This window comes from Fragaria vesca, linkage group LG1 (genome assembly GCF_000184155.1).
Source record: "Fragaria vesca subsp. vesca linkage group LG1, FraVesHawaii_1.0, whole genome shotgun sequence".
Classification (NCBI taxonomy): domain Eukaryota; kingdom Viridiplantae; phylum Streptophyta; class Magnoliopsida; order Rosales; family Rosaceae; genus Fragaria; species Fragaria vesca.
The window spans coordinates 8,673,594-8,692,797 of NC_020491.1; the positions used below are offsets into that span (position 1 = coordinate 8,673,594).

General features: G+C 39.7%; 4 protein-coding genes across 4 annotated transcripts; 3 read left to right on the plus strand and 1 right to left on the minus strand.

The window, feature by feature from the left end:
* Positions 1 to 2,035: 2,035 nt before the first annotated feature.
* LOC101303359 (GDP-mannose 4,6 dehydratase 2-like) lies at positions 2,036 to 3,406 on the plus strand. The gene has a single exon (XM_004287777.1). It carries the CDS (start codon positions 2,036 to 2,038, stop codon positions 3,137 to 3,139), a length of 1,104 nt encoding a protein of 367 aa, XP_004287825.1. The 3' UTR covers positions 3,140 to 3,406.
* Positions 3,407 to 3,568: 162 nt separating this feature from the next.
* Positions 3,569 to 5,853, minus strand: LOC101303642. The gene is made up of 6 exons (XM_004287778.1): positions 5,748 to 5,853; positions 5,572 to 5,658; positions 5,392 to 5,476; positions 5,113 to 5,201; positions 4,112 to 4,223; positions 3,569 to 3,970 (listed from the first exon to the last, which is right to left on the minus strand). Exons 1-6 carry the CDS (start codon positions 5,781 to 5,783, stop codon positions 3,741 to 3,743), a joined length of 639 nt encoding a protein of 212 aa, XP_004287826.1. The 5' UTR covers positions 5,784 to 5,853; the 3' UTR covers positions 3,569 to 3,740.
* Positions 5,854 to 6,061: 208 nt separating this feature from the next.
* On the plus strand, positions 6,062 to 10,948 carry LOC101299818. Its single transcript, XM_004289045.1, has 11 exons — positions 6,062 to 6,354; positions 6,608 to 7,989; positions 8,062 to 8,151; positions 8,333 to 8,797; positions 9,023 to 9,134; positions 9,249 to 9,395; positions 9,481 to 9,962; positions 10,044 to 10,149; positions 10,240 to 10,292; positions 10,381 to 10,465; positions 10,552 to 10,948. Exons 1-10 carry the CDS (start codon positions 6,144 to 6,146, stop codon positions 10,447 to 10,449), a joined length of 3,117 nt encoding a protein of 1,038 aa, XP_004289093.1. The 5' UTR covers positions 6,062 to 6,143; the 3' UTR covers positions 10,450 to 10,465; positions 10,552 to 10,948.
* Positions 10,949 to 13,349: 2,401 nt separating this feature from the next.
* LOC101303933 (histone H1-like) lies at positions 13,350 to 14,378 on the plus strand. Its single transcript, XM_004287779.1, has 2 exons — positions 13,350 to 13,588; positions 13,671 to 14,378. Exons 1-2 carry the CDS (start codon positions 13,412 to 13,414, stop codon positions 14,091 to 14,093), a joined length of 600 nt encoding a protein of 199 aa, XP_004287827.1. The 5' UTR covers positions 13,350 to 13,411; the 3' UTR covers positions 14,094 to 14,378.
* The last annotated feature ends 4,826 nt before the right edge of the window (positions 14,379 to 19,204 follow it).

The window sequence follows — 19,204 nt, forward strand, 5'->3', positions numbered from 1 at the left end:
AGACTAGCTAAAGTTTAACTATTATGATTTTTAACCATCTCGCTAGTTAAATATAGAGAGCGAAATGACTTAAAGCAACTTTAACAGACTCTATTTTAGCTTTTAGCTACTTTAAAGAGCGTGTTTAGCTTTTTTAAATGTTTTAGGAGCTCCAACATACTAGCCAAACTTAAGCTATTATAACTTTTAGCTATCTCGCTAGCTAGCTAGCGAGATAACTCAAATGAGGCTAGTTATAATTTATTACATTCATTTTAAGATATTTTAGGTGATATATAAATACATTTAAACTATACAATTTTTATTTAAAGAATAATATTAATGTAATGCTAGCTAAAATAGAGAGCATTGAAACATACACATTTTTAAAGTGACTAGCAAAAATAACATTTTAGCTAATTTGACAAAAATTTAACTCAAATATGGCTAGCATTGCTAAAGATGCTCTTAGATGAGATTATCTATAATTTAACACATTCCTTATAAGATATTTTACGTCATGTATAAATATATTTAAACTATTTAATCTTTATTTTGAAGAATAATGTTGATGTAAGAACAACTTTAGCAGACTCTCTATTTTAGCTTTTAGCTATTTTAGAGAGCGTGTTTAGTTTTTTTTGATATTTTTGGAGCTCTAGCATATTGACCAAAGTTTAGCTATTATGACTTTTAGCTATCTCACTAGCTAAATATAGAGAGCGAAATGACTCATATGAGGCTAGCTATAATTTAATACATTCATCGTAAGATATTTTACATAATATATAAATATATTTAAACTATTTAATCTTTATTTGAAGAATAATATTGATGTAATGTTAGCTAAAAATGGAGAGCATTGATGCAGCCACATTTTTAAAGTGGCTAGCCAAAATGACATTTTAGCTAATTTGATTAAAATTTAACTCAAAAATAGCTAGCATTGCTAAAGATACTCTTAGATACTAAAAGTAGGGACAGATGTTCATGTTTCTCAAAAAATGGTGAAAAGGAAAATTCTATCAGAAAACATATGTTTTAATAGAATTTTTCGGAATTAAGCTAATGATTGTAGCCTGATGAAGTCACAATGACCCTTAGAATGAGGTTCGAGAATATTGTTTGCTCCTTGGTTTACATAACATTTCCACCAAAGTATTCGTGGATAAAACATCTTATTTGAACTTGGTTCGGTTGATTCGTTGTTTGAGTAGCTTCCCATATTTCTTATTATTATTAAACCTTATGATAATGAGAAATTGGTTGCAACTTGCAAGGAACCAGCTGATGGTGCAAACAAAGAATACCTTCTAGCTTTGTTGCTGTATCTTGGTGGAAAGCATAGAGATTGTGCACCTTTTCAATATTTATAACACAGATTCAGAAACTCAAACACAAGCAATCAAATAGTCGACATACAAATTAGCGACGCATTCGAAAAAATTACATGCAATGAATCATTGACTCAAACACAGAATCTGAAATGTATGTCATGCATCAAGTTAGTTTCTTATGAATCAATCAGGGCGAAGGCCAAGTTAGAACTGCCTTTATAAGATTGTAACTGCAACGAGTTCATCATGAACATGTCTGTCTACCAGCAACCAGTCATCGCTGCTAGCCTTGGGTCATAATTATAGAATGGGCTTGTTTTAGTAGATAATCTACTTTGTTCAAATCAATGATCGAACTTTGTACAAATCTACTGGCCCACAATAGTCCACTCTCATATAGCACTTTTTAGCAAAATTAGCCCAAACATAATATTCGTAAAACGAGTATAATATTCAACAGGGGTGACAATTCTGGTAACAAATTTGACGACGGTTAGTAACAAATTAATTTAATAAATTTGACCGAAATCAGCCTAACGTGTCTCCCTCCTATTGGCCTCTCAATTTTACCGCTAAAAGCGCGTCACTGTCCAAACACAGAGAGCCACCACCAGCGACTCGGCTCCGTCCTTAAAACCCACCCATCATTTCTTCTCGCGAAGAACAAAACCCAGCACCAGTAGAAGACTCAGTCCTCCCATTACTCAAGAAAACCAACAATGGCGACCCAGAACGAGACCACCGTCAGATCCGGATCCGGATCCAACGGCGACGAGCGTCGCAAGGTGGCGCTGATAACCGGTATCACCGGCCAGGACGGGTCCTACCTGACGGAGTTTCTCCTCAACAAAGGCTACGACGTCCACGGCCTGATCCGCCGCTCCTCCAACTTCAACACCCAGCGGATCAACCACATCTACATCGACCCCCACAACGCCCACAAGGCCCGCATGAAGCTCCACTACGCCGACCTCACCGACGCCTCCTCCCTCCGCCGCTGGCTCGACACCATCGCCCCCGACGAGGTCTACAACCTCGCCGCCCAGTCCCACGTCGCCGTCTCCTTCGAGATCCCTGACTACACCGCCGACGTCGTCGCCACCGGCGCCCTCCGCCTCCTCGAGGCCGTCCGCAACCACGTCGACGCCACCGGGAGGAAAAACGTCAAGTACTACCAGGCCGGCTCCTCCGAGATGTTCGGCGCCACCCCGCCTCCGCAGTCCGAGACGACGCCGTTTCATCCAAGATCCCCTTACGCCGCCTCGAAATGCGCGGCGCATTGGTACACCGTGAACTACCGCGAGGCCTACGGGCTCTACGCCTGTAACGGCATTCTGTTTAATCACGAATCCCCGAGGAGGGGTGAGAATTTCGTGACAAGGAAGATCACTCGGGCCGTGGGCCGGATCAAAATCGGGCTGCAGAGCAAGCTGTTCTTGGGGAATTTGAATGCTTCGAGGGATTGGGGGTTTGCGGGTGACTATGTGGAGGCAATGTGGATGATGCTGCAGCAGGAGAAGCCTGATGACTATGTTGTGGCCACCGAGGAGTCGCATACGGTGGAGGAGTTTTTGGAGGTGGCATTTGGGTATGTGGGGATGAACTGGAAGGATCATGTTTTGCTTGACAAGAGGTACTTGAGGCCGTCGGAGGTGGATAATCTGAAAGGAGATGCAAGCAAGGCGAAGAAGATTCTTGGGTGGAAGCCGAAGGTTGGGTTTCAGGAGCTGGTGAAGATGATGGTGGATGAAGATGTCGAGTTGGCCAAGAGGGAGAAGGTTCTTGTTGATGCTGGATACATGGATGCCCAGCAACAACCATGATTTTCACGATTTGTTCTCCGATTTTTGGTTCATATAAGTGATAATGTGGGTTAGTTCGATGGATTCTACAGTTCTAGTAATTTATTGTTGGTCGATCTTTCTTCTGAAGGTTGTTTTGATTTTCTCTAAGTTCATTCATTCTATTTCAGCAGTTTCTACAGTTGAATTATTGTTGCAGTTCATGTTTTAGATAGTGAAGCTCACTGGGATACGATGGGATCGAGATCCTTTCATTTTACAATAATATTGGTTCAGTAATATCAGTTCACTTTTGTGTCGGTGATTGGGATTCCTACACTTCACGTGGATCTTATAAATGGATGTTTCTTACTAGCTTAATAGAAACGAGGAAGAGTAGGAACAAGAAAAAGCACAAAATCCTGGCGGGTTGTCTTCTGTCCTTTTCGTTTTCTATTAGGTGAGAAAGAGTGAGAGACAACAGCATCACTTTCACTCTCTAAAACTCAGCTCATTTTCTGGAAATAGATATACTTGGTAATCAACAATGATATTTTTAGCATCAAATGTTTTGTATTATTCATGATGTCACTGGAATCACTGGCTCTACAAAGTATTTGTACAAGACAATAAGAATACCGAATCAGTCTAACTTGGTTTCGGCAGAAGGTAGACTTGGGGTTGGATCTCTTTGCATATCAGATGAGTTAGATTGGTCTACTTGCTGTGCGGTGCAGATAACTAACGGTTTAACAGATGACCGAAGAGATTCGGGTCCCTCGGCAGATATTCTCTTGCACACTGCATCGCAGTTGCTAATAACCTCCGTCAACCTTCCTTTAAGTTCCCCAAGCTCTACCTGCAATGCATAAACTGTGTCCATGTTTCAATGAAAAGGTTAATGTCACAAAGCTGTACAACTAATTTTACCATATATTAGGTCCATCAAATTCTGTTAAGGCAAAAGATCCTAGTGGAAAAACATCTATTGCATATATGACGAGATCAATTTACCTCCAGATAAATGTTGTGAGGATGTCTTCATTGCCGTCACTGAATAATTAAAACGTTGTTGAAGTTTAGCAGCCAACGCGTCCGCAATTTCTATCTTATTCTCTATCTCTTCCTGTCGCAATTATCATCAAAACCACAATGTTAGTTACATAGTTCTTGCAGAGACAAAGGTAGGCAGGAAAATCAAATTAATCCAATATCCTGCCAGTCTTTCCCAAATCTTAATGTATAGGCAAAAGGTCCTTAAAAGAAAGAGCAGACCACAAAATTCGTAAAATTCCGATTGTCAAAACATGAGAATAACAGGGTACAACTCTGTGATATTTTGAGCAACTACATATGAATGCACAGTTGGTAGAACTTGTCCAGAGAACCAGCTAGCCATAGTATCAAAAGATTAAGGAGGGAGAGCTTAATTTTCAGTTTCCTTTAAACATTTTCTTTAAAGCTGACTATCACCTCTGAAATTTTGTTTAACTGATCTCAGACTTAACCATGATCCCTTTGCTTCAGTTCAGCTGTTTCATTCTATTACCTAGAACATTTAAATGAAAATCCCAGGCAGCCCAGTTAAACAAGCAATCTGGCTGAAATACTGATCACAAGTAGCTACGAATCTGAGTTATTCTGCAAGTGCATCGTACCACTCGAGTGTGGTGATGGTAACAGAATTCAGCTCATCAACAAAACTAAAAACTAGAAGAGATCGTAATAAACTAATCATAGTGTAAATCAAATGTTAGCCTGATGGAGTAGCATAAGGATGACTCCAAAGATCACTCTAATGCTTTCAAATCCATGATTCATCACACTGAAGATCACTACAAAATCACGTATTCTAATATTTTCCATTAACTTTGACAGTCAATCAATATGCTCCCCAGGGACTTTTAGTCTCCACTAACAAAACCCTCAAGATAAAAAAGAGAGACAAAAACTGAAGTTCTGCAACATCTGTTATAGTTGTTGAAACTAAAAAATCAACAGGCATCAATGCAAACCTGTTTTTGGCTCAGCCTTTTGACATTCTCCTCTTGCCACTCGCGGTACATCGCAAAGAGTTCGAATAGCACTTTCGGATCCACAATACCTATATAGACAATTCAGAACAAACTAATGAACAATCCACCTCATCACCTAACAATTTCCACTTCGAGACTATGTTGCATAGACAACACAAAGCACCTATTCAATTCAACCACTGTGCTTATAGCGCAAGAATTGAAATTTATAATGCTGTAAATAAGTTCATAACCATAAAAAGTGAAGAAGAAGCTTACTGGGATCTGAAGAAGACGAAGGCTTCCTCACTAAAATGTCAGTCAAGCTACCCTCACTTGGAGGTGAAGTCAATAACGGCGTCGACTGCAATCAACAAATTTACTGTCATAAATCCAAACCCTAACTAATTTCTCCTTTCAAATCAATCCTAATTTGAAATGCCGTAAACACAAACTCACAATTCTTAGCGACTTCAGCCTCTCTAGTATAGGATCGGCGACCTCCGATCGCTCCGACACGGTGGTTATTTCATCGGCCGGCCGCCTCTGCACGCATAACAAGAATTTTAATTATACACCGTCAATTAAATTAAGAAATTTAAAAAAATAAAATTGGAGTTGATTAGCTCAACTACCTGTGAGCTCGAGAGTGAGGATTCTGTGGCACCCATGCTTCGGCGGTTCTAACGAGCAAAACGCAGCGTTTCAGTGACAGTCGTTTGCTACTTCCGACTTCCGAGTAGTTTTAAGCCATAAAAGGTCCGCGCGTGTAATATAACCGGCGCGAACGAGGTTGGGTTTCGTTTATAGAACGACGTCGCTTTAGGTAGTTTTGCGACTTTTCCTTCTCCTATATATATACCAAAACGACACTGGAAAGTGAAGACTTTCATTCGCATCAGGACTCAGGAGCTCCACCGTGGTCCGCCACTCAGTCAAATCAAAATTTCCTGTGACGTGCTTCAAGCTTCGATTACCAAACCTAACCTTATCCGGTAGTTTAGGGATTTTTAACCGTTAGTATAACCAGCATGAAAACTCGCAATGCCGGCGTTTCGAAGCCGTCGCCGACGGCAAAGAAAACGCCGCCGGTGAGAAAATCGGCCTCCAAAGCAAAGCCGTCGCCGTCAACAGAGACTCCTAAAACCGCCGAGACGAAGCGGAGTTCTGCCAGAGCAGCCAAGCAGGTCAATAAGACTGAAACCACTCCGGTTGCTGCTTCAAAACTCCGTCAATCTTCAGGTACGGATTAAACTGAGTTGTTCGCTAGTTCATTTCGAACGTCAGATTATTAGGTTAACTGATTTAGGAGTATTATTTTGCAAATTGAGATTGTTACTCTTTGAAAATCAGTATCTTAGAAATAAATTGGCTAAAGAATTAAGCATAATATTAGCGATTAGTTTTGTAGATGAATGATTTAGTAGCTCCTTGAGTTTGTTGATGGTAGTGTTAGTGTAGTGAACTACTGATTGACTTGTGTTTGAATTACTAGCCGAGGAGGAGTCGCCTGGTAGTGCTAAGGGGACACCGGGCACTGAAGCTGGTGCGGCAACTGCATCAATAGCGAGAAGGACTTCCGGGAGAGCAAGGACACTGACATCGGTGAATATTTCGGCACAGCTAGAGTCTGCGAAAGCGAAAGGGAAGGCACCGAGTAAGAAGAAAAAGGCAGATATTGAGGATGTGGAGTTCACGGAGGAGGAGGTTGAGAATGTAGGGATGGAAGAAACAGCTGTCGAGGCAGAAGTACCGGCCGCTGAGAATGCTGGAGTTTCTGCGACAGATGAAAAAGGGGACGTTGGAGTAGAAATAGATCCTAGTGAAGATGAAGAGGTTCCTATTGAGATGGAAGAATCTGTAGTTGAGGAGGTTGCAAAGTCTTCTGAGAATGTGCCGCCCAGTGGTGAAGGGGATCCTGCTGTATTAGATGAATCGGTGACTGAGGAGGTTACAAAGTCTTCACAGAGTGTGCCGCCCTGTGATGAAGAGGATCGTGTTGAGAAAGAAGAATCTGTAGTTGAGGAGGTTGCAAAGTCTTCAGAGAGTTTGCCACCCTGTCATCAAGAGGATCACATTGAGAAAGAAGAATCTGTACTTGAGGAGGTTGCAAGGTCTTCAGAGAATCAACCGCCATGTGACGGAGAAAATTCTGTTGCGATAGAAGAATCTGTAATTGAGGATGGTGCAAAGTCTATAAAAAATGAGCCGCCCTGTGATACAAGACAATCTGTAGTTGAGGAGGTCGCAAGGAATTCAGAGAATGAGCCACCCTTTGCTGAAGAGGATCCTATTGAGATAGAAGAGTCTGTAGTTGAGGTGGTTACAAAGTCTTCAGAAAATGGATTTGCAGGCGATGTAAGAGAAAAAATAGAAGTGAGAGCAGAACAGAAAGAAGAGTCTAAGGATACTTATAGTAATGAGGAGACCTATTCTGAGTCTGCTCACAAGATACAAAATGACAAAACAAGACTACAAGGTGAAGATACTGATCTTGCAAAAGAGATGTATGATGTTGATGAGGAAATGGAGTATGGTGAAAAACTTGATCTTGATGAACATGGAGAGGAAGAACTTCCAGGAGATGATGCAGAGGATCATGAAGAAGAAAGTGTGAAACTGGAGGATGAACGCAAGCAGTTGACAGCCATAGCAAAGGAGCGCAAGATAAAGAAAGAGCGGGAGATATTTCTTGATGGTCTTGATCCGGATGTTGAGGAGGAAGACGTGAGAAGGGTCTTTGAGAGGATTGGAGGGATAGTTGAGGTCAGGTTACAGAAGAATCCTTCAACTAATAAGAATAAGGGTTATGCATTTGTGGAGTTCAAAGATAAGGAGCATGCGAGGCGTGCTTTGTCTGAAATGAAAAACCCTGCTGTATGGATCTTACTTTGCTCTTCTCCTGTTTCAATTATTTTTATATGCTTCATTCTAATTATCAATTTTCAGATTCGAGGGAAACGATGCGGGACAGCGCCCAGTGAGGACAATACCACATTGTTCATAGGTAACATTTGCACAACGTGGACAAAGGAAGCGGTAAGTGACCAATCATTTTTTGTTTATTTATTTTTCTCCTGAATACATGAATCACTTGAAGGAGATATATTAAATGTAAACCTAAATAAATAAAAATGCAGACGATATAATTACCTTTAGAATTTTGTGAATATTCTTTACAGGATTGTTTACTCTCTTGTATCATAATGTCGGATGACAGGTTAAACAAAAACTAAAGGATTATGAGGTTGAAGGTGTTGAGAACATAAACCTCGTCCCAGATATTAAACGTGAAGGGTTGAGCCGAGGTTTTGCATTTGTTGAGTTCTCTTGTCATGGTGATGCTATGCTTGCATATAAGAGGCTTCAGCAGCCTGATGTTATATTTGGCCACCCTGAAAGAACTGCCAAAGTGGCCTTTGCTGAACCTATATGTGAGCCTGACCCTGAGGTCATGGCCCAAGTGAAGTCAATATTTGTGGACGGGCTTCCACCTCATTGGGACGAGAAACAGGTTAGAGAGCAATTTAAATGCCATGGAGAAATAGTACGTGTCGTTCTGGCCCGAAATATGTCTACAGCCAAGCGAAAAGATTTTGGATTTGTTGATTTCTCTTGCCATGAGTCTGCTGTGGCATGTGTTAATGTTATAAACAATACACCACTGGATGATGGGAATTTAAAGGTATGTTTCTGTTTTCCTCTTCGATCTCTTTCAAAACAAATAATGTGGTATCTGGCACATTACATAGTAACTTGACTATTTACAACCTATATCAATGCCGTGTCCGAATAGAAATTTTAGCCAGATGTTTGCATGTCATTCATGGAAAACAATAGCAGTTGGATCTGCATACTTTCAAGTATATCTTAACGTATTAAACACTTATGTTGGTTGCTCTAATTTCAGATAAAAGTGAAAGCAAGACTTTCAAATCCTTTGCCTAAAACTCAGGCTGTGAAGGGTGGAATACGTGGTGGATTTCGAATTGGCCGTGCTGGCAGCAGTGTTTCAAGATTCGGTAGAGTTCATTTTCTGTATTATTTTCTTACTGATGGTTTCTATAAAATAAAAATGAAAATAATAAAATAATTACTTCAAGTTTAGTTTGATTTTCCTTTCTATAACTGTGTAGGTAGGGATTTTGGTCGCAGTGGACATGCGTTCAATCGAGCAAATTTTCAACGTGACAGACATTTTTATGATGGTGGACGTGGTCAAACTGGCAGGGGTTTCAAAGAACATGCCTATGATAATCCACATGCCGAGTTTCGTGGACGAGGTTATTATAGTGCTTATGATTATGTTTAGAAATCTTCAATTCACCATTCCCATATATCGTACTCATTCTGTAGTGCACACTCCAGGGGGCAGAAGGGGCTTTTTCAGAGGTGGACAGTTTTCATCCGGTGGAGGTTCTGGAGTTGCTTCCCCATCACCAAGACCCTATGTCGATAGATCTTCGCATGGTGCCCCTGATAGAGGCCGAGGTATGCCTGCTCCTTCTAGGAGGCATCCTCATTCTCCACAAGGACACTTTGATGGGCCACACAGGAGGGGTCACTTTGATGGGCCACACATGAGGGGTCACTTTGTTGGGCCACACACGAGGGGTCACTTTGATGGGATACACACGAGGAGTCACTTTGATGGGCCACACATGGGTGGTCATGTTGATGGGCCACACATGGGCGGTCATTTTGATGGGCCACACCTGGGCGGTCACTTTGATAGGCAACACATTGGGGGTCACTTTGATGGGCCACATATGGGTGGTCGCTTTGATGAACCTTCTTTTTATGATGAACGTGATAGAACACAAGGCATGAAGCGTCCATTCCATATGAGAGTAAGCTTTTCTTTATTTCTTTTTGTTGTTCTCTATTCCCTTTTATGATCCTTCATTGCATATGAACTGTGCTATTTTTAGGACTATGATCCTGATTACTTGGAGCCTAATAGAGCTCGGCCACGATTGAATTATAATGATCCAACAGCTTCATTTTGCGGAAACCATTACAGTGGTCATTACAGTGGTATGGAGATTTCGCTAATTCTCTTCCCATGCTTGCTCATTTGGCTACTGTCTTCACTAGTTACTCACTTAACTGGCCTATTCTTTTTAGATACTTATGGAGCTAGCAGCAATCTCTACCCTCATCAATATCATGGTCCTGAAGTAAGCAGTTAATGCCTATTTGTTGCTGATTTTCATCGTATGTTAGCATGATGATGATGATGATGTATTCTTTAATCTCATTGTGCAGTCTCATTATGGTCCACATTCACCTCATTATGGGCCCAATCAATCATATGGCCGGGGTCGCTACTGTTAGATCCCATAAGTAGTTGGTAATACAAATGGTTTGCAATGTTATAATTTGTCATTGTGGATTACTTTTATGAATGATCTGATTGTCTTATTTAATTGTGATCAGGTGGGAATGAATCTTTAGGATGCATTGTTCAAGGACGTACAAGAGGCTTGCTGTTAGAAAGAAGTTGCATATTTCTTTTCTCTCTTGCCTTTATCCTGCTTTTGTGCATATATTCCATCTTCTTTACCTAATAGTTGTTTTTCTTTTTTTAACGAAAGTTGGGGTAGGGCTTTCCCAAGTTTTGATGTTTGTAGTTTAGGACCTTAGGTAGTGTCTAAGGCTTTACGTAGAAACTACTCAAACTAGTAAGAATTTGTATGGAGGTTGTGAGAGATTTACCCCTTTAGCCTAGGCTGGATAGCTTGAAGAGCTTTGTTATGACTGTTCTTCTGAAGTTAAGATGCTTGTATGATCATTGTTAATTTTGTGGTTTAAAGGAATGAAGTTTGGTTATTGGAAGTAAAAGGTTTTTGATTTAGGATATTAACTTTTCATGGAGATACAAGAGTTAAGATTAAGCAGCAGATTGAAACATGGAGATTAAACATGAAGGTTTGATTGGAGACACAATTTTAAAGCCTATCATGGAGTTATGTTACTAGGACACAAACAAAGGAGATAATGGATCATGTTAAAGGTCTTCCATGTTGCATGGAACTGTTATGCCAGTGTTACTAGAATTTCTGTTCATATTTCTGAGGGAAGGGAGTAGCCACCTGTTGGAGTAGAATTGTTCAAATGAATTTTGTTCATGGATTATTTGCAATTAGCATTACTGATGGATCGGGTCATGTGGTGTCCAATCATTTACAATTTCACATAAGTTATTATTGTGGGAGATCCTGGAGGTATTTTCTTGTGGCACAGGTGTATGTGGATGACATCCGATTTAATTGTTTTAAGGTTGAAACTATAGGTGGTGACTTGTTTTTAAGGTCAACTAGAACTATTTATGATTGTGCTTGAGCTAATGATGGAAAATTAGGAATAGTAAGGTACAAAACATGTGTGTTGGGGTTTCACTACTCACAGATCTCTAGTTTTAAGCATCTTCAGAAAAATAAGTTAAGATCAATATCTATGTTTTTGCTCTTAACTTCGTATCATCTTTTAGATCGATTTCAGTCGGGCTTTAGACTTTCTGATAATATGTTAGGTTTGGCAAATGCTGGCTATCTACTTGAGTGAAATTTTGGGCATAAAGCTACACGCCTGTGTTACATTCTTCCTGTCGTTTTAACAATAGAGTGATTTTTATGATTTTGTGATTGATGGTTGGGGATACTTGTAGTTTGCAAATTAGACATTTTATCATCCATCCCACTTCTAATATGCTCTTGCTCAAGTCAGTGAGTGGCCATAGGATAGTCGCATGCCTAAATTGATAGATGCATCTTCTAAATTTATCCTTTTGGTAGTAGTCGTTGAGACATAACCAATGAAGCTTTTTCTTAGTCTTATGTGACTTGCATTTCTTGCTGCAAACATGATTATATCTTTATGTGTTGCGGCATCCTAATATGTATTGATGCATATTCTGGGTTTGATCCTGTTAAGGTAGCACTCATTGAGAAACAGTTTATAACCTTCACTGTTTTTGGGTCAAACAAAAGTACAAATCAGTGCTATTGTATGACTTCCATTCCTTTTGTTAACATCGACACTTTGTTGTGAATTGCCTTCTAGATTTTGAGCATAATCACCACGGCATATTTTTGAATTGGAGGATAAATTTGTGGCAAGTCCCAAGTAGTTTTTGTGCAGGAAACTTGGAAGTCGGATGTTGTTTTTCTAAGTAGACTTGCTCTCATGCTCTTGGCTGCAGAGAATTGTCCCTTATCTTTTCTCAATTCCATTCCTGTCTGCATTTTCGTCCTGAATCAGACTCTGGTTTGCAGACAAGTTTATATGTTGAATAAGATCTGTATGTTATATTAACGTTTAGTTATCAATTCATTAGTTTAGCATAATAGTTGAATACTTCTATTGGTCCAATGGGACATGATGATACTGGTTGATGAGCTTCAGGAACCATATCATTCTACTTCTCTTTAGTTGAACTCGAGCTTTCACTATGAAGAAAAAATTGTGGTGCAATCGGCGATTATAGATAAAGGGATGTGAAATCACACTTCCTATCTTCCTTTTTGCAAGAATGTTAACCAATAATGGATTGCAAACTAGAGTGGTTTATAGGTGGGTGCTCGATGTTCTTCGATGAGTGTTGTCTATGTATCATACTATTTTAAATTCGTAATACGGGACTATCTGTTTTTACAATTAACCCGCTGCATGTTTATCTCCGGGAACAAGTTAAAAACTCAAACCTTCCTGCATTTTCGTTAGTTCTTGGTGGGAGGTAAAAGGAGAATCCATTGATACAGAACATTTGTTTGTATCATTTAATGGATTGGACTCATTGGAGGCGCCCATTGTACCCCAGAACTAGATAAGAATGAACAGAAGAAACCCAACCATGTTATTCTCTCCTTCTCTTGTAAAACAAACTGTTACTCTTCCCTGCCTTAATACCACCCTCAATTCCCAACCATTTTCGCTGCTTCAACCCACATTACAACCTCCTCTTTCCCTTCTTCAATCCCCCAAAATTTCACTTCAAAACACAAATTAAACCCCCAGATAATCAACCTCAAAAATCACAAAGAAAACACAGACTCGGTCTTCCCTCTAAACAAAACCAAAAGAGTCTCCAGAACTTTCTGTCCACGTGTACGCTCCTAATACTTCCAGAGCACAAAGGAGCGATCCCTCACGCAGCCAATCAGATGACTCCGTTGCTTTGGCGCGGATCACAACCGCCATATAAATATAAATAGGTTCATTTCCTAACAGCGTTAACATCATCCTCTGTGTTAATTTCCACACTCAGAAAAACCGTTGTTGTTGCTCTGATCAAGCGATGTCTGCCACCGAAGAAGTCGTTGCTCCGGCCGTGGAGGCCCCGCCGGCGACTGAAGAACCCAGCAAGTCTGAAGAGAAGCCGGCGAGGGAGAAGAAGCTGAAGGATCTGAAAGAGAAGAAGCCTAGACAGACCAAAACCAAACCCAAGACCGCTCCTCATCCTCCTTATTTTCAGGTACTTGGATTTGACTTATTGTTAGTTTACTGTCATATTTGTGTTTATTTTGGTTATTGATTTGATCGTAAATTTTGTGTAGATGATCAAGGAGGCACTGTTGGCTCTGAACGAGAAGAGCGGATCGAGCCCATACGCCATAGCCAAGTACATGGAGGAGAATCACAAGGCGCTTCCGGTCAATTTCAAGAAGACTCTGGCTTTGCAGCTGAAAAACTCGGAGGCCAGAGGGAAGCTGGTCAAGGTCAAGGCGTCCTACAAGTTGTCTGAGGCAGGGAAGAAGGACAAGAGCACAGGGAAAAGAACAACTCGAGCATCTTCCAAGCCCAAGGAGGAGGAGAATAAGAAGACTAAGTCTACTAGGACCAAGACTAAGACTAAGGCAGCTGCTGCTCCGAAGAAGAAGCAGGTTAAGAAGAACAAGAAATCGAGCGCTGCAAAGCCGAAGCAGCCCAAGTCGATCAAGAGCCCGGCTGCTAAGAAAGCCAAGAAAGCTGCTGCTTGAAGCACGTGAGAAGTTTGTGGGAAGTTTGTATAGAAGTCTAGGGCTAATAAGTTGAGGAAGGCTAATGGGTTTTTGTGTTTTAGAACTGTTGCTCTGTTTCTCTTTTGGGAATGTGAAATGTTCAGGTTATGAGTTGTTCTGGGTCTCTGTAATCTGATAGCTTTTGGGTTTATGATGGAAGGAAACTGACTTTTGCTAATTGTGCATTTTGTGGTTGGGTGATTTAGGTTTAAGTTCAGTCTTTTCCATATTTGCTGAATATCATAAGCCTAATGAATTCTGATGCGTTTAGCCTAAAGTACATGCTTATTTTGATGCCTGCAATTTCTAGTTGAGCCATGATCAAAGGCTTGAAAATTGATGTGAGCCTACGTACTCGCACTCCAAATTTGGTTAAGTCTATTGGAGGTGAGAATGGATAAGCAAGAAGGCATTCATGATGAACACAATAAAGTAGAGCAGGGAGTGGCAGACAATACGAATCTCCTTTTGCGCTGAATGGTTCCTTACCTATGATGCAGAAACAGAGTACCATTTTGCAAAGATGAATCTCACACCAATGCCATCTGGACCATATTGATAGCATCTGAGATATTTTAACTCGATTAGCTTAATCAGTCAGGATTGGTAGCTAGTTTTATCAACCATGCTGCTGATCTACGCCATATTTAGGCTATGCTGACAACTTTTTCTATTAAATTGTCATGATTGTGGTTGTGCAATTTCACAATGGTACAATCACTTCTTGTTGGTGTTGATCCAATTATTTGAGCAATAGTATTTTGAACACTATATATTAACAAAAGGGTTAATCTTCGATTACTGTTCAGAATTTGTTAGTGAGACACAAAGAGTGATGCACTTGCGGATTTCTCCAACATAGGCAAGCAAGAAGGTGGAGACCTGAGTCTCGAGTACTCCTGCTTCATGTTGGTCAGTTGGTCATATCATCAAGGTCCCCGGCCAGTTTTAGCCACTAATTGGTAATTGGTGTATGTTGAACAGTTGTTTTGGGCTTTATCTCAACTACCCCTAGCCGGGTCAAACAGCAGCTAATTTTTGGGTCTAGCAAAGAATACCACATTGGAAAAAAGTGTGGACGCAATAACGTTCATATTGAATACACCCACGTAAACGTACGCCGAGTTTGGTTACGCAAGCTTGTGACCCAAGTGGGTGCATTACAGGTGGACTTGGGAGGTTGGATTCAGTGGGCTGTGGTACCCTAAGGCTTGTGGGCCCTCTGAGGAAATTAGGTCCAACTCATTCGGTTATTACCCGTTAGGTGTGTACAAACCAATTGTGATGGGTTGGGCTTACTTTACCAGCACCTTGCGAAGGAACATGAAGTATTCTCATCGGAAACCCGTCTCTTCAACCGACCCCATTTTTTTGCGACGTGCAACATATTGACAAAACAAAACACGTTACTAAAATCAAAATTTAAGTTATTAAAAAAAGAAATAACCGTGGATAGTGTAAATTTTAATTCCTATTAGTAATTACATTTACAAAAAGTTTACTCAAATTGAGAATGATTTAGACATGAAACTAGTTCTCATAAAATAAGTTGATTGATTTCATGTATAGTAGTTAAATTAATTTTCATGAAAAATATTATATATCATTAACTTGGGCCAATCTCTCACATCTGAAATGAGGTTAAGTCTGTATTAATAAGCGATGTTGAAAGAGGTATACTAGTGGATTTTTCTTCATAATGGAATCGAATTTAGTGTTGGTATCACTTGCAAGTTGTGCCTAGAAGATGTGCAACATCATGACGTGACCGGTGAGACTGTGAGAGCAGTGAGGTTACTATTTCTTTCCGGCGCCGTTTGACAAATTAGAATACACAAGATAAAATAAGCTCAATGTCCCTTTCCCATTGGAACGCCTAGTTCCTATTGGACATGATCAATTGGAGTTTTCTTTTCTTTTTCTCAACCGGCCGGCCATACTCGATTGTTCCATGACTTCCATCCAGATGGGTCGGTTCGCAATTCTTGGGTTCCATATGTATGCCATCATAGTATTATCTATCATTGTAGTTCCAAGTGGATACTTCATACTTGGTCTGGTCAACCACTGTCCTGATTGCTATATATTCCTCTTGATCTTCACTCTCGCTCTGTCTGTTCAGTTTCAAAAGCCAGCATAAGATGATCGATCGAGCACTCACTTTCTGAGCTTGTGGTGTGGAAGCTCTGGGTTGGCCCATAACCTAGCTAGCCAACCCGACCAACCTGACCAAGAGACACAGTTATATATACAGCACATTAACATGTCTATAATAATACCCTTTTTTAGCTTTTGGTGTGTTGGCCTGGTTTGGTGATTATAGAATCAATATGGTATTTCACTGTACTTATACTCATTTGATGGAACTTGAAAGATTCAAACCAAGTGATCATGGAGTCATGGGTTGCTTCTGAGTTCTGAGTGACGTTTCTGCAGTTCTGCGGCGGGGGTCGGCAAAAGAAACTACACTCAGATAAAAGGAGAAGTGGAAACCGACCTAATCTGTAACTGGCCTTGATAAATTGGTGGAGCTAATATCTTTCAGTTCATATGATCAGCATTCAACTCATGGCGAGATATAGTGATCAGGGAACTTAGTTAATCTTTTAAGGACAATGTGGCCGGAAACTTGGTCTCTATTTTACATGCAATACCTCCATGTATACGATACACTCATTTACATATCTAACAACAAAATTTAGAGTACGAATAAGCCACTCTATCTCTATCTAAACACATATACAAAGAATAATCTTAAACGCCAACTGAATGTATTCTCCCCTACCTTATATGTTATAAATGTAGTTCGAAATTCATCAACATAGATTAAGTAATCTAGAACTGGTTTTTAGATAGACACAAATCACATAAGGTTGTCCTAGTGCTCAAACAGCGGAGCCGGCCACTGCACTAAGAGAACTTTCATCATATGAATAACTTGCTGCTGGGGTAATCATTCCTAACGAGAGATAATGTAATAATTAACATACATGTAGATAGTTCACTAACATAATTAGCAAAGGGTTTTAACTCGAATTGAGTGACACTGAAAGGATGGACAATACCTCATTTTCTTTTAAAACTAAAGTTCCCGGTGTCAATATGAGAAGAATTGAAAAAGAACAGAATCTTAGAAAGTCACTCAATACCAATTAAAACAATAATTTCAATAGCATTACAAAACACGGCACACGTGAGTTATTTAGGCCCGATCGCATGTAAATTGATAAAAAAATAGAGATTTTTGAAGCTAGAGTGTTTCAAAATATGTTAGGAGGTGTCTATAAGCATACTTGAACGGGAAAAGAAGGAGACCCAAACAAAATGAAACTGGCTAGAAACTCGTGTGTTAAAGCAAGGGGTTTTAACTCGAATTGGGTGAAACTTGAAAGAAGGGGCAATACCTCTTTTTTTTTTTTTTTTGAATCTAAGGTTCCCGATGTCAATATAAGAAGAATCGAAGTGAACAGAATCTTAGAAAGTCACTCAATACCAATTTAAATAACAATTTCAACAGCTTTACAAAACACGGCACGCGTGAGTCATTTAAGCCCGATCGTAAGTAAATAGAAAATACACTGATTTTTTAAGCTAGAATGGTTCAATATATGTTAGGAGGTGTCTATAAGCTAACACACCTGAACGGAAAAGCCGGAAGACCCAAAAAAAGTGAAACTGGCTAGAAACTCGTGTTCTATATATAGGAAGGGGTTATGGCTCGAATTTGGTGAAACTTGAAATGAAAGGAATACCTCATTTCCCTCTTAAAACCAAAGTTCCCGATGTCAATATGAGAAGAATTGAAAAGAACAGAATCTTAGAAAGTCACTCAATACCAATTAAAACAATAATTTCAACAACATTATAAAACACGGCACGCGTGCGTTATTTAGGCCCGATCACAGGTAAATTGATAAAAGACATAAATTTTTGAAGCTAAAGTGTTTCAAAATATGTTAGGAGGTGTCTATAAGCATACCTGAATGGAAAAAGCCGGAGGCCCAAAAAAAGTGAAACTGGCTAGAAACTCGTGTGCTATAAGGGGTTTTGGTTCGAACTTGGTGAAACTTGAAAAGAGGTGCAATACCACATTTTCTTTTTAAACAAAGCTTCCCGATGTCAATATGAGAAGAACTGAAGTGAACTGAATCTTAGAAAGTCAATACTCAATAACAATTAAAACAATAATTTAAACAGCTTTACAAAACACGGCTTGCGTGAGTCATTTAAGTCCGATCGCAAATAAATTAATAAAAGACACAGATTTTTGAAGTTAGAATAGTTCAATAATTCATTTAAGCACTAACATAATGTAATAATTCATTCAGACTTGTCAAGTTCATATTGGCCGGCATTCAATTGGACCAAATTTTTTCATGTTGTGGAAAGTTGCTTTATGTCTAAGGTGGATTTGCATCCCAATAATATAAATCCCTACCCTGTTCTATCTGAAATGAAGCATATTGACTCCTGTAAGCTACTACATGTGGATCATGTTTTATTTGCAAAGTTTTCCGTTTCATATGCTTTTTATATTGATTGATGACTAAATGGTTAAAAGTGAAACACATTTACAAGCCAAGAAAGCACTTCACTCTAATTAGGGCCTACTAATTATGCATCATATTGAGGTCAAGTATTAGCTTTAGGTCTGTTAACCCCCCAAGCGAAAAGAAAAACAAGAAATGAACACAATCAGTATACCTGATACAATTAATATAACAATTTTGTTATATACTTTTTGTCACTGGCCAGGAGAAGATCGAGTTACTCAAGTAATTACATGGTCATGGTCATGACCTTATCCGGCATTAACCTCACTTGCCGTTTTCACCCATTAACCTCACTTTCATGAGCTTGAAGACGGGCATAGATATGAACGTGAACAAGAGCGAGGGCATGAGGCATCGGGCATGCATGGTTAGCTTGAATTCGATCGAGCTATAGTATATTCTAGACATTGAACGGTGAAAATGTGAAAATGTGACATAAAAGTAAGCGAAATGAGGAGTACCACACTTTTAATTTCAAAGCGATATCATGCTTTAGAAGAGAAATATATATATATATATATATATATATATATATTA

Excerpts from the sequence above, each read along its gene's own strand:
- LOC101299818 (XM_004289045.1), top strand. The coding sequence starts at position 6,144 with ATGAAAACTCGCAATGCCGGCGTTTCGAAGCCGTCGCCGACGGCAAAG. Across the intron at positions 7,990-8,061 it reads CTGAAATGAAAAACCCTGCT|ATTCGAGGGAAACGATGCGG; the intron begins GTATGGATCTTA and ends ATCAATTTTCAG. Across the intron at positions 9,963-10,043 it reads AGCGTCCATTCCATATGAGA|GACTATGATCCTGATTACTT; the intron begins GTAAGCTTTTCT and ends TGCTATTTTTAG.
- LOC101303642 (XM_004287778.1), bottom strand. The coding sequence starts at position 5,783 with ATGGGTGCCACAGAATCCTCACTCTCGAGCTCACAG. Across the intron at positions 5,659-5,747 it reads CCTCACTCTCGAGCTCACAG|AGGCGGCCGGCCGATGAAAT; the intron begins GTAGTTGAGCTA and ends TTATGCGTGCAG. Across the intron at positions 5,202-5,391 it reads TTCGTCTTCTTCAGATCCCA|GTATTGTGGATCCGAAAGTG; the intron begins GTAAGCTTCTTC and ends TTGTCTATATAG.
- LOC101303933 (XM_004287779.1), top strand. The coding sequence starts at position 13,412 with ATGTCTGCCACCGAAGAAGTCGTTGCTCCGGCCGTGGAGGCCCCGCCG. Across the intron at positions 13,589-13,670 it reads CTCATCCTCCTTATTTTCAG|ATGATCAAGGAGGCACTGTT; the intron begins GTACTTGGATTT and ends AATTTTGTGTAG.
- LOC101303359 (XM_004287777.1), top strand. The coding sequence starts at position 2,036 with ATGGCGACCCAGAACGAGACCACCGTCAGATCCGGATCCGGATCCAAC.